The sequence below is a fragment of the Podarcis melisellensis genome, assembly GCF_964234715.1.
Source record: "Podarcis melisellensis genome assembly, chromosome: 16".
In the NCBI taxonomy this organism is placed as follows: domain Eukaryota; kingdom Metazoa; phylum Chordata; class Lepidosauria; order Squamata; family Lacertidae; genus Podarcis; species Podarcis melisellensis.
Genome location: NC_138533.1, coordinates 25,876,742 through 25,889,462, shown reverse-complemented (window position 1 = coordinate 25,889,462; position 12,721 = coordinate 25,876,742). Strand labels below are relative to the sequence as shown.

General features: G+C 44.2%; 1 protein-coding gene across 1 annotated transcript; it reads left to right on the top strand.

Annotated features, from left to right (window-relative positions):
• The first annotated feature begins 4,064 nt into the window (after window positions 1-4,064).
• Window positions 4,065-11,613, top strand: SRSF9 (serine and arginine rich splicing factor 9). Its single transcript, XM_081892554.1, has 4 exons — window positions 4,065-4,638; window positions 8,075-8,244; window positions 9,788-9,960; window positions 11,089-11,613. Exons 1-4 carry the CDS (start codon window positions 4,391-4,393, stop codon window positions 11,230-11,232), a joined length of 735 nt encoding a protein of 244 aa, XP_081748680.1. The 5' UTR covers window positions 4,065-4,390; the 3' UTR covers window positions 11,233-11,613.
• Window positions 11,614-12,721: the final 1,108 nt, after the last annotated feature.

The window sequence follows — 12,721 nt, the reverse complement described above, 5'->3', positions numbered from 1 at the left end:
CGTTTTATGTTTAATAGGTTATTGTATTTTAGTGTTTTATTGGAAGCCGCCCAGAGTGGCTGGGGAAACCCAGCCAGATGGGTGGGGTATAAATAAATTATTATTATTATTATTATTAATTATTATTATTATTATTATCATGAGCAGATGAGGCTTGGCCCCTACCCCTGGGCTGTAGGACTAGCAGGCCAGCTGGAAAAACTTATCTGCCTGGCCCATTGGGACACTTTCTCCAGGTCACAAAACCCTCCCTGGCCCAGCATCACACTCACCTCAAAAAAAATTGCCCAGCTAGAATATGACCTTGATCAATTATCATACTTCTTGCTTGCCTTAATGGAGAACAGAGGGTGCATGGTTGTGAAGAAGCTAGCCTAGAGTACAAAAGTAAAATTCCCATTTCTTGCTCAGCCAAATGTTTGCTTCTGATCACACCCACCTTTGCCTCCGGCCCTACCCAACAAAGGCCCCTGGAAGCTTACCCCAAATTGAATGCAGCTGTCTTACTGAAAAATGTTTCCCTGCCTTTGCTGTAAAATTGTTCTCAGCTCCTCTCTGAGATAATCTTTTCTAGTCCAGAACATCATGTGGCTCTGCAATGTGCATTACAGCACAGCCACACCCCCGTGTGACACATAAGTGTGGTATGACTGCAAATAACATACACATCAAAAATGGCTTGAGTGAAAAAAATTTTATATACTGTACCAGCAATTGACTCAAGAATGGAAAGCAGAAGGTAGGAGTGAACTGACAATTCTCACACTGTCTGGGAATTACGCATAAGAAGAGCTCTGCTGGATCAAGCCAATGGCCCATCTAATCCAGCATCCTGTTCTCACAGTGGTCCACCGGATGCCAGTTATAAGAATGTTAAGGTGCTATATATATAAAATAGATGTTCATAAATGTACCAAGCAAACACATACAAATACGTAAACCACATGTCTGAAACCCACAGAAAAGGCCTGAAACCATTTTCTCTCTCCCAAAATGACCTCAAATATTTCTCTGCAAGGTCGAAGGAAATGGGAAATCTCCCCATTGTCTCTCTCACAAATCCTGTCTTAAGGTCACATTTAAGATATGAATAGAGTGTGAGCCTGTGACCTGTGACCTGGTTTCAGGAATTGAGTAACAAAAGAGTGGCCAGGATGTCCAGGTAATTCAGTCAAGCAACCTAGCAGACAAGAGGAAAAAACAACGCACTCAGATTTCTGTTGTAGTCCGCCCCTGCTGTGATGTATGTATGATGCTTCTGGGGGTGGTCTTGAACTCCAGGGCAGGCAATTTAAAATGTCTATATAAGAACTTGCACGCATGACTTAGGGTCCCTCCCCCCCCCTTGTGTGTGTTGGGGAGCACCCTGTTGCAACAGCTTTAATAAAGATCAGGCTTACTAGCTGCTTTGCTTCTCAATATTCTCTGGTTGTTCTCTGTTATTTTCTCCTACCGATAGAGAACCTACAAAAGGACTCTATGAGCTCTTGGGTACCCCATAATGGAAAAGGAGCATTTTTTTTCTCATAACATGCCCATTATGGGAAACTGGCAAGCAAGACCTGAGCACATGAGCACTCTCTCTGTCTGCAGTTTCCAGCAAGTGGTATTCAGAAGCATTACTGTCTCCAGCTTTGGAAGCAGAACGTAACCATGAATTTGTCTAATCCTCTCTTAAAGCCATCAAAGTGGTCATCACTGTCTCCTGCTGGAGCAAGTTCAATAGTTTAACTGTGCGATCAAGCAAATACCAACAATCTCTGTTGGTAACAGATTAATGCTGTTCGATGCTCTGAAGTCAAGGGTCAGCTGGTGGGCATCCATCTGTCTCAGGAAACAATGGAAGAGTGCATCTTCGGGACTGAAGTCAAACCATTAGAGATTTACAGTGCCTGCTGTGGCTGTAGAGATGGATACAGGAGAGACATGCTTTGTTGCAGCTGGAAGAGATGAAGGCGTCTGGTTTTGCTGGGACAGATGCACCATAGCATTTCTTATTGCTGCATTCCTCCCAGCAGTCATGCATGCAAAGCAGATGCTTGATCTACTGCCCATCCCCAGCTGCAGCACAAGGAATTGTTAAAGCGGCAAATGTGGTTCAGCGAAAGTAATTTTAAAATGATGCCTATAGAGGCAAAGCTTCACATTCATAAAATTTGAGTCCAAACAAAACATATAACATTAAAAAATAACAAGGCAGGCAATCAGCAATAAAAGCTAAAATCAAGTTGGAACATATTTAAAAGGTTGCTTATGGGGGCCACTTTGATCTTACCTGCCTTGAGTAAATGCTGTCTACCGAGGCTTCAACCAGATTTGCTGGATAAACAGGATATCAGAAAGCATCCCCAACAGGGCCTGAAGCAAGTGTTGCTGGAAATTTTTAGCTTTGATCATGGATGTTTTACTCTGTCTTGAGATTTAAATTATGTCACTTAAGGGCAGCTCGTTAGCAGGCATCCTTCTTGGAATGTGCAATACACTAGGCCCCAAAGGAGCGTGTGCGTGCATGTATGCACTACAGGCTTGCCTTTTTATTTTGTTATTTAGAGCATTTGTACCCCACTTTTCAGCCCAAAAAGGATCCCAGAATGGCTTACATTAAATAAAGACAAGACACTATCTACCTGCAGGTTTACATTCTAATAAACAAACAAAAATACAGCACACAAGAAAAAGAGCAAGGAGGGAAGAGGAAAAAAAAAACTCAGGCCCCAATGTTTGGACTGCTGTTCCTATGTCTCCCACTGAAACAGCCTTTTCCTTAATGTGGTTTTGTTGATGGGTGGGCAGAAAGGAAGGCAAAAGTCCAGTAATCTGTTAAGTTGTGGTTGAACATATCAGACGACACAACGATTCTTCAAGCAGCTCTTGTTTATTCACAGGCCTGAACTGAACTGAACTGAACTGAAGGGTTCAGCCAATTTGCTTATATAGAGCTCAACTACAAGGCAACAGTAACAACTTTCTGTAACCAATCACTGAACGTCACTTTCAATTCCTTATTTGCATATGTGGACCTGAGTGAAAACTATCTACAGTATCGCCCCGCTGGCCCAGGGTGAGAACTTCAGTACATAACAAAATCAGTGATGGACAATGCAGACACCAAGTGTGATAGCTAAGCTCGCTTTCCATGCACAGGAAGGTACTGTGATACCGCTTTTAAGAAGTCATGGCTTCCCCCAAAGAATCCTGGGAAGTGTAGTTTGTTAAAGGTGCTGAAATATATTGCTCTGACTTCCTTTCGACCACATCAGCGAGGCGGGAGAGGGGTGGGTCTTGTCTGGGCATCCAGTACCCCCATACAGACTGCCCAAGGTTGTGCCTGGAGGTCACTTTGGTGCTGCTATCCCCAGAGGCACACTCTCGAGACAGAGGATGCCCACAATACAGTGGTACCTCGGGTTAAGGCAGCCCTGTTTAGGGAAGCTTTTAATGTTTAATAGGTTATTGTATTTTAGTGTTTTATTGGAAGCCGCCCAGAGTGGCTGGGGAAACCCAGCCAGATGGCCGGGATATAAATAAATTATTATTATTATTATTATTATTATTATTATTATTATTATTATTAAATTCGTTCTGGAGGTCCGTTCTTAATCTGAAACTGTTCTTAACCTGAGGTACCACTTTAGCTAATGGGACCTCCCGCTGCCGCCGCGCGATTTCTGTTCTCATCCTGAAGCAAAGTTCTCAGCCTGAGGTACTATTTCTGGGTTAGCGGAGTCTGTAACCTGAAGCGTACGTAACCTGAAGCATCTGTAACCCGAGGTACCACTGTTTCCCTATATTCCCTTTCCTGAAGCTACAATTTCAGAGAGGTTTAACGGCCAATCCTTCTCTTTCCAGGGAACTCTCAAGAGTTGCAGCTAGTCTGGCATCGATGGTTATTTCTTAACAGCTTCCAGCACCTTTAACAAACTACACTTCCCAGGATCCTTTGGGGCCTGAAGCCCTGACAAGTGGCATCACGCTATTGAACTGCGCGCATCCGCTCAAATATCCCCGCCCGCCCCGCTGGAGGCACCCTTGGCCCACAGAAACCTGAGCATGCGCAGACTGCAGCCGCCGCCGCATGCGCATCCGGTGGCTCTTTCGTGCTCCCCCCTCCCTCCCTCGGAGTGAGGGTTTGCATAGGAGCCGTTCCTTCCCCCCCCACCCCACTTCCCCATCTCTTCTCGGTGGCGCGTCGCCTCTCTCTCCTCCTCCCCTTTAAGCTGCGGTTTCCCCCCTCCCCCCCGCTCCTCATTTTTTGTCCTCCGTCACGTTGCTCCTTGCGGCGCGTGAAGGCCTGAGGGGGCGGCGGCCGAGGCCGAATCGCCTGACTGACTTGGCTGGCTGGCTCTAGGCCCCGGAGGCGTTTGCAGCGGCCTGTGAGGGACTCGGAAGGATGTCTGGGGGCTGGGGCCGGGATATGATGGACTACGGAGGCGGCGGGGCCGGCATGTCCGGAGGGGGCGGCCGGGGAGGCGGGAGCGGCGGCGGCGACGGCCGCATCTACGTGGGGAACCTGCCGGCCGACGTGCGCGAGAAGGACCTGGAGGAGCTTTTCTACAAGTACGGCCGCATCCGCGACATCGAGCTGAAGAGCAAGCGCGGGCTCGCCCCCTTCGCCTTCGTCCGCTTCGAGGACCCCCGGTGGGTGACGGGGGGGAGCGGGGCGGGTGGGTTCCCGGGTTCCCTCAGGCGGGAGATGTAGAGACCCCCCCCCCAATAATCTCTCATATTTGGGAATGGGGGGGTTCCCAAGCATGCCTGGAGGGTGGGGGGAGGAGGAAGAGGAGCCCCCCAACCCCAATTTTTGGCATTTTGTGAATGTGGGGCTCTCCATCTTGCTGGCAGGGTGAGGTGCAAGCCCCGCCTCACCCCCTTCTCCTCCTCCTTTCCCGCCTTTTTTAAATTTATTTTTATTTGGTTCGTTTTGGCACATCACATGTTGGCTTTCTGCTATAATAATAGTAATAATAATAATAATTTTTATTTATACCCTGCCCTCCCCAGCCAAGACCGGGCTCAGGGCGGCTAACAACCAATAATGAAAACAAGTTGATTAAAATGCAATTTAAAAGATTAAGATACAGCATTAAAACATTAGGATGCAGCCTCTTCACAGGAGGAGAAGGGAAAAAGAAAGAGGGGGAGGGAATCAAACCCACCTGCATCCACCCACCCACCCAGACAGTTTTCAGATTATTATTATTTATATTAATGATATAGGGGGGTTGCTATCCAGCATTCGCCCATGCTCCAGAGAGTAGACCCATTAAAATGGATGAGCCCAAGATTGCGTTAATTTCAGCAGGTCTCGAGTACTGTTGAGTAGGATTGACATTGGATATGATCTGCTGAAATTGATAGATGTTTTGTTTTGGAATGGTTTCGGCTACACAAATAAAAATAAACATTGCCTTACAGTGTCATATTATATTTTTTATGATAATAATTTTTATTAGTTTTCAATTACAATCCAATAATAGCCTCATAATAACAATAGCAATTTATAACACAATTACTAATACCAATCGTTCAAATACCGAATCACATTGTCATTACCCACCCTTCCCCCTAAGGTTCCAGCAATTGAAACAGTATTAAAAACAGCTTAAAACAACTTAGTTAGAAAAATAAGACTGCCCTACAGTCCATTGATTTCAATGGGTCTGCTATTCTTGGGTAGCACTAAGATAAGATGCGACCCATTAAAATTAACAGACATAACTTGTATGGGGTCCATCAGTTTCAGTGGGTCTGCTATTGAGTTTGACAATGGATACAATCCATTAAAATTGATAGGCTGCGATTAGCATTGGGTCCATCAGTTTCGATGGGCTTTCCCTAAGTAGAACTCAGTTGCCTACAATCCTAAAATAATCTATTTGAAATGTATTATGTTTATTTCCCACCCTTGCTTCCTTAATGGAAGCCAAGGTGGCATACATTATTATTCCTATTATTATTGGGATTTATATAGCACCTTATACACCTGGCAGTGTTTTCTCAGGCAGCCTCCCATCTAGGCAATGAGCAGACCCTGCATTGTATCCAATGCAGCCTACAGTCTTCACCAAACCACACGTTGTTGGACTAGTTTGTGTAGAGATGGCCAACTGTTGGAAGGTAACTTGCTGCGTGTCTACTTTTGCATCTGACGCATGAAAAGTTGTTCAGCAGGGTATGTGGCTCTTGATGTGAAAAAGGTTTCTCAGCCCTGGCCTGTATAGATTGGCAGCAGCTCTCCAGGGATTCAGACAGGACATACAGTACTGGATATGTCAAGGATTGAACTAGGGATCCTCTGCGTACAAATCGGGTGTTCTGCCTCTGAGGTATGACCCTTCCCAAACATAGGTGGATCAGATGCACCTAGACCAATATTCTTTGCAAAAATACCAGCCACTAGTTCAGGGGTGGGGAACTGTGGCTCTCCAGACATTGTTGGACTACAACTCCCACTATCCTTGCCTGCTGGGGCTTGCAACTGGGACTGTCCAATAACAAACAGCAGTGGAGGAGCGACAGTTTTCCCACCTTTGCTTCAAACCACACCTTGGGTTCAGTTTATTTATATTCTGCCTTTCAGGATACAAATCCTGCCTAATTCAAGGTGACGTGTTGTTGTTTTTCTAAAAAAGCAATTATATTTTAAAAATGCACAGAAACAAGATGGAGGATAAGATGATGCCTTTTCCCAATTCATAAATGATTATTCGGGAGGGGGAGTAGTAAAATGGACTGTGGAATGGCTCATCTGCTGTTAATATTATAGTCAGAGATCTAGATGATGTAAAGACCACTGCATCTTTAGTAGGTTGCCAGTCTCCTTCCTTCCTTCCTTTCTTGACAAATCCTGGAATGGAGTCTTTATGTTTATGAATTAATTTTTAATTCATTAATTTTTGTGCTGCTTTTCAAGAATCAATATCTTCACAATGTGGTTCTCACTAAATATAACAACAAAATGCAATATATAATATTTTAAAACATCAGTAAATCCTATGGAAAGGGGTGTTTCCTTCATTTTTGCAGAACTGTTGATCATGTATATATTAAATCTGCTTTACAAATATGTACTCTTCTGATTCTGGCAAATTCTTGTTAGTACGTCTTAGTCATTTTCTTCAGATATAGAAGTTTATGCAATGCGTAGCTCAACACCACAGCAACACTGACAACAGACCATTAATCCTTAATATGAGGAACAGAGGATTGGACTGCACCAGAAATTAGTCCAGTTACACAAAAGTCACAACCCCTTAAATGGTGTAGTGAAGGGCTTTTTTGGGTTACTACATCAGGGAAGAAGATTAACTACAAAAAATATGCTGGCATAAAGAAGCAGGCTGCAGGGGTTCCCAAAGTAGTGTTTGGCACATTGCTAATTGATCTGTAGAAAGTAGTCTGCTGATGGAATTCTTGTTGATCATAAGCATACAGAGAAGCTTCTTCATTTTGTTGTATCTCTTGAAAGTAGCCTTCTTTGCGTAACTGACAATGGCTTTTTGAAACAGCTGGAGCAAAGGTGCCTTGGGCACTAATGTTTTTTAACCTGATTGCCACCTTCTTGATTTTACTCCAGGGAGACTAGCAAGTCAACAGAGTAATTGGCGTTCGGAAAATAAATAGGAACTCCCTGGTGCTATGATATGCTAACTGTTGTTGTAAGTGTAAGGCATGAATGTTCTGAATTCTTTTTATTGTTCAACATTTTGCATCCTGATGGTGAATACTGTGTTCAGTCAGTATGTTTCATCCTGTGACTTTTGTACAAAGCTAGAAACAACTTTATCACTCATAAATGTCAGGTGCTAACATCTTCCAGCTTAGAAACTGGGAACCTCTCCACTTTTTACAGCATACTATATTTAAATATTTCTATATTTAAGTTTCAAAGTACAGTAGTTCCTAGGACTACTCATTTTCCAGAGGGTTAATCTATTGCAACAAACACAGCAAAGTATCTCTTTGCACCTTATGTGTTAGTCTGTAAGGTGCCAAAAGACTCTTCTCTTGTTTTCGTACTTTTCTTGTGCTGTCTGGGCAATGCTAAATTCATGCATATATTATTTGTTCACAGAGATGCAGAAGATGCAGTTTATGGGAGGAATGGCTATGATTATGGTCACTGTCGCCTACGCGTTGAGTTTCCCAAACCTTCCAGAGGACGGGGTGGAGGCTTTGGTGGGGGGCCTCGTGGGAGGAATGGCCCTCCTTCACGGCGCTCTGAATTCCGAGTCCTTGTTTCAGGTATGTTGCCTTCCATACTTCATACTGGCTGGGAGCCATCCTGATGCCATGCCACATGTTTTGTTATATTGGGGAGAAGGAGCCCCTTGCTTCCATAATACAGGGTTTCTTCTTTAGTAAGAAAACTGTTCCTATGAAGGAGTTTTTTCAGAGCTGCGAGAGGAGAAGACAGCTTTCTGGTTCAAGTAACGGAGGAAGCCTATTTTAATTTGCTTTTGGAGTTCAACTTCGTGAATGAATGGTGAGCAAAAGATAAAATCTCATCTCCACCTGTAGGCAGGCATGAACTCAATGGACTTGGAAATGGGCAACTGGGAGGGTGAAGGGAAAGAAGAAGATCCTTGTAGTGTGCAGGGCCAGGAGGACTGGGTCTCATAAAAGCAAATGATTCTCTGAGACAAAAAAATGAGCATTAAAGAGCTGCCTGAGCTGCTGCTACTATGCAGTATTTCTGCTTATTATGAGAGAAAATAACCTGAATTAGATCCCTCAGTTAATAACCTTGTGGATCCCTCAGAGGAACCTTGCCATATCTGAAGTAGGTGTCTTGTTTAGTGAGTTGGGAGAGACAGGTGGAAAATACCTCTTACTGGAGAGAAGTGGATGTATTTTGGAGGTTTTGCCATGGCGACCAAATCTCTGGAGAAAACTCAGCACTCCCTGACCAGTTTTATGGAATGGTCCACTTAAAACAAAGCTCATTTTTTAAAAAAAAAACATGTTTATTCCCATGTACTGCTTAAATAAAGTACAGTGACCTATCTTGGTGCTTCTCTGCATAGTACTGTGGCATCCTGGCTAAAAAATGTGATTGCTCCCTGTGAGGAAACTACTGAATTGCAATCTCCTCAGCTTTGCATCAGGACCTGAAAACAAAAGTGTTGAACCCCAGAACCACAGAAGCCTGGGAGGGCAGGGAGGATATCTGGAGGAATCTCTTTGACGTTTGGCATGAATGGGAGGACATGCATTGCTAGAGAGTATTGTGAAGCGTTCTTGAAAACTGCTAGGAGCAGCAGTGTTCTAGTGTCTCCAGAATGCGATGTGGAACAGGGGAGCCACTTACCTTTGCCTTTACTTAATGATCATGCTGATAGTTAAACACAGGTATCCTTGCTTCGCTGCCCAAGGACACAAATTGGAATCCAAACTCATACTGTTAGAAGGGGACTATCATTCTTGGATGGGAATCTGATCCTGAGTAACTTAAGCCGTATGTGGAGTACAAGCTGTCCAGGCAGAGTTAGGGGTGATGTTAAGTTTACCTTGGACCAACAGGAGGAGGATTCCTTTCAATGCCCAGAACTCTGAATCCTACCTAGGGGACCACCTTGCTGACAATGAAAGGCTCACCCACCCAGGAATGGAACTTAACTGCTGTTCTTTGGATCCTTAATAAGCAGGAAGTCTATGGAAGTGGTGGATGGAGTCTCAGACCCACTGGAGGGACCATTCCAGGGTGTGCAGCATTTCCCGGCCCAGCCTAAGCCGCAAGTGCCATCTCTTTACGTAGTCTCTTATGTTTTGTGTTCTCACTGCTCAGGGCTTCCTCCATCAGGCAGCTGGCAGGACCTGAAGGATCATATGCGTGAAGCTGGTGATGTATGTTATGCAGATGTACAGAAAGATGGAATGGGGGTGGTTGAGTTTCTCCGCAAGGAAGACATGGAATACGCACTGCGTAAACTGGATGACACCAAATTCCGATCTCATGAGGTGGGTCCCTGCCTGTGGGTGAAGAGCATGTGCGTTGTGCCAGTCATGGAGGAACATGCGTTAACGTGTCCTGTTGTGATGCTCTCAAGAGGCTCCGGGGGCACAGTCTAGCAATAGTCTCGGAATTGGTGGCTAATAGTAACCCTTGTAGCATGTTAGGAATCCAGCTTAAAAGAGTGGTCAAGGCCTTGTGAAACCTGCCCCATGATGGCGTGGTGTGAGCCCTGACAGCCAAGGCCAGGTTCTCTGGGGTTCATTCCTAAGTTACATGGAAAAAAAATGAGCATTTGGATTTACTTGCCTCTGTCTTCTTTTAGGTAAGTCGAGTTGACTTGCTTTGCCATTCTCCCTTTAACAGACCAAGAGTTGAACAGAGATTGCTAGTGGTTGGCTGTTGAATAAGCTTAGCTCACCTTTGCCTTGGCAGCCAGAGCTTGCATCCACAAACTGCAGTGCTTCTCCCCAGAGATGCTGATGAGTAACCATAGTGGTTACAATAGCAGTCATTCCCACCTATGCATGGAACCTCTTCCTATGGTGGTCTCATGATGTCTCTGCCATAAACCAGTTTTTTTTTCCCAGTCTTGGGGCATTGCTACCTCTCTTGCAACCACCTTCTTCCATCTGCTGCAACCACCCCCTCTGTCACAGCTGGAGGCTGCTTGCTGTGGGATTTCCCTTCAGAACCTGAGCTGCTGAGATACAATTAAATTAAGATGAGCTGGTGAGACAGTTCACCAAGGCATCTCCCAACTATGCTGAAGGACTCCACTAGATTGCATCTATTTCCCTCTGGCAGTTAAAAGTTGGAAACTATCGACATCTTCGCCCTTCTCTTAGTTAGATGAGGACAGAACATGGCTGTGTTTGCCTTACCTAATACCTGCACTGTACTAGCTGTTATGTAACACATGCCCTTCGTCTGTAGACCCTCAAGGGCCAGATCAGAGCTGGCCCAAGGCAGCAGTAGATGGACTCCTACTTGCGTATATATGGAAAAAAAGCTATCTCCAGCCTCGAGCCACTTGTGCATTGGTTCCTGATCTTCATTTTTGGCATTCATTCATTCATAACGTTGACCACAGGATGTTATGCCAATGTTTGGGTTTTCTCTGTTTTAAATTCCAGGGTGAAACATCCTATATCAGAGTTTGTCCTGAAAGAAGCATCAGCTATGGCTACTCGCGCTCCCGTTCTGGTTCAAGGAGTCGCGATTCTCCATACCAAAGCAGGGGATCGCCACGCTACTCTTCTCCCTTCAGGCCATACTGATTGCACCCAACAGGGACTTCTAAAAATGTGAACTGAGCTCTTTATTTCTGCTCAGAGTTTACATTCCAAAATGGATGGATATAGTCTTTCGTAGGAAGCCTTGTTTCCCCCCCTTTCTTATTCAATAAAATCTTTTTTTATGACTTACAGTTTTTACTAGGGAAGTGTCGGTAATGAAATACTATAAAACATTGCCACTTGAACTTCTTTTGTTTGGAAAATGTACATTGTTTTTGTTTCTCCTGAACGAAGGGATATGAGCTTGAGAACTAGTATGCATTAATGGTTGTCTGCAGGAAGGTGCTGTAAAGCAGTAGAGCAACCTGTATGGCTCAGCCTGTTGTGTTGTTTTGAAATATACTTAAATGTTTCTGTAACTCATCAGTGGGTGACTGTCTTTTGTGCAGGTGGGAAGCTGGTGTAAAATACAGCTTTTAAATTCCTTTCTGTTCCTGGGTTTATCAAAGCCTACTGGTCAAGCTGGGTATTGTAGTGGGGGGAAAATCAACAGAATATTTACACTACAGTAATATAATTTAAAACTTGCTCAGATATAACAACCCTGAGTGCTTTCAGATGGGAGTGCATTGTGGAATTGGTGTTGCTTACACATTTTTTTTTGCAGCATCTACACATTGTTTTCATTAAAAATGCCAGCCCATATGTGTTCAAAAACAATCTGGATAAAAACCGATAAGTGAAAATAACCCATTAATAATCCACAGTGACCACGAGTGGAAACTTGCTTGTGGCATGTGGGGGGAGTTTGTCACATCCGTGATTTTCTAGTGAATTGTCACACCCCTACTTCCATTTGCTCCTCACCTGAACGTAGCCTAGCTGTTTCATTTCTGGCAGCAAAAATGACATGAGCCTGCCTATTTCCACTGACTGCCACATGCAGTAGGCATGTCTGAAACCATTTCAGCAGAGGACACATGTGGAACTATCTTGGAGACCCAAATTGCAATTGCACACATTGGACTTTTAAATAAAACCAATAGCACTCTATAGCAGAACACCTCTTATACTACTCTGTTACATGTCAAGTAAATATCACTTGCAAAACACCAGAGTATTAATTAAAATTTTAAAAACTACAATTGTCCCTATGAAAAACCCACAATCTTCTGTTTTGCCCTTTGTTAAACATAACTAAAGCTGGTAACATTTGCTCTCGTGCACATCCTGGGTTTTCTCTCCCTCCCCCCACAAAAAAAAGCTACAGAAGTACTTGTGCACCTGCCAGATTAGAAAAATTGGGGAGATGGTTGGAGCAGAAAAATACAGCACAGGTGCATTCAGTCAAGCTCCAGTACGGATGATGGAATAGCAGTGACTGTCCACAACTGGAAGAACAGACCTTGTAGCACTTCACATGCCAAATGCACATGACATAAATTGGTTATGAAGTCCCAGGTGTTTTAAGGGCCTTTTCTGGAGGCCCCTGTAACTTCATGACCCCCAGTACATTTCTGAGCACAAGGTG

Coding starts and splice junctions, on each gene's coding strand:
- SRSF9 (XM_081892554.1), top strand. CDS start 4,391: ATGTCTGGGGGCTGGGGCCGGGATATGATGGACTACGGAGGCGGCGGG. Junction 8,245..9,787: donor ATTCCGAGTCCTTGTTTCAG/GTATGTTGCCTT, acceptor CTCACTGCTCAG/GGCTTCCTCCATCAGGCAGC. Junction 9,961..11,088: donor CCAAATTCCGATCTCATGAG/GTGGGTCCCTGC, acceptor TTTAAATTCCAG/GGTGAAACATCCTATATCAG.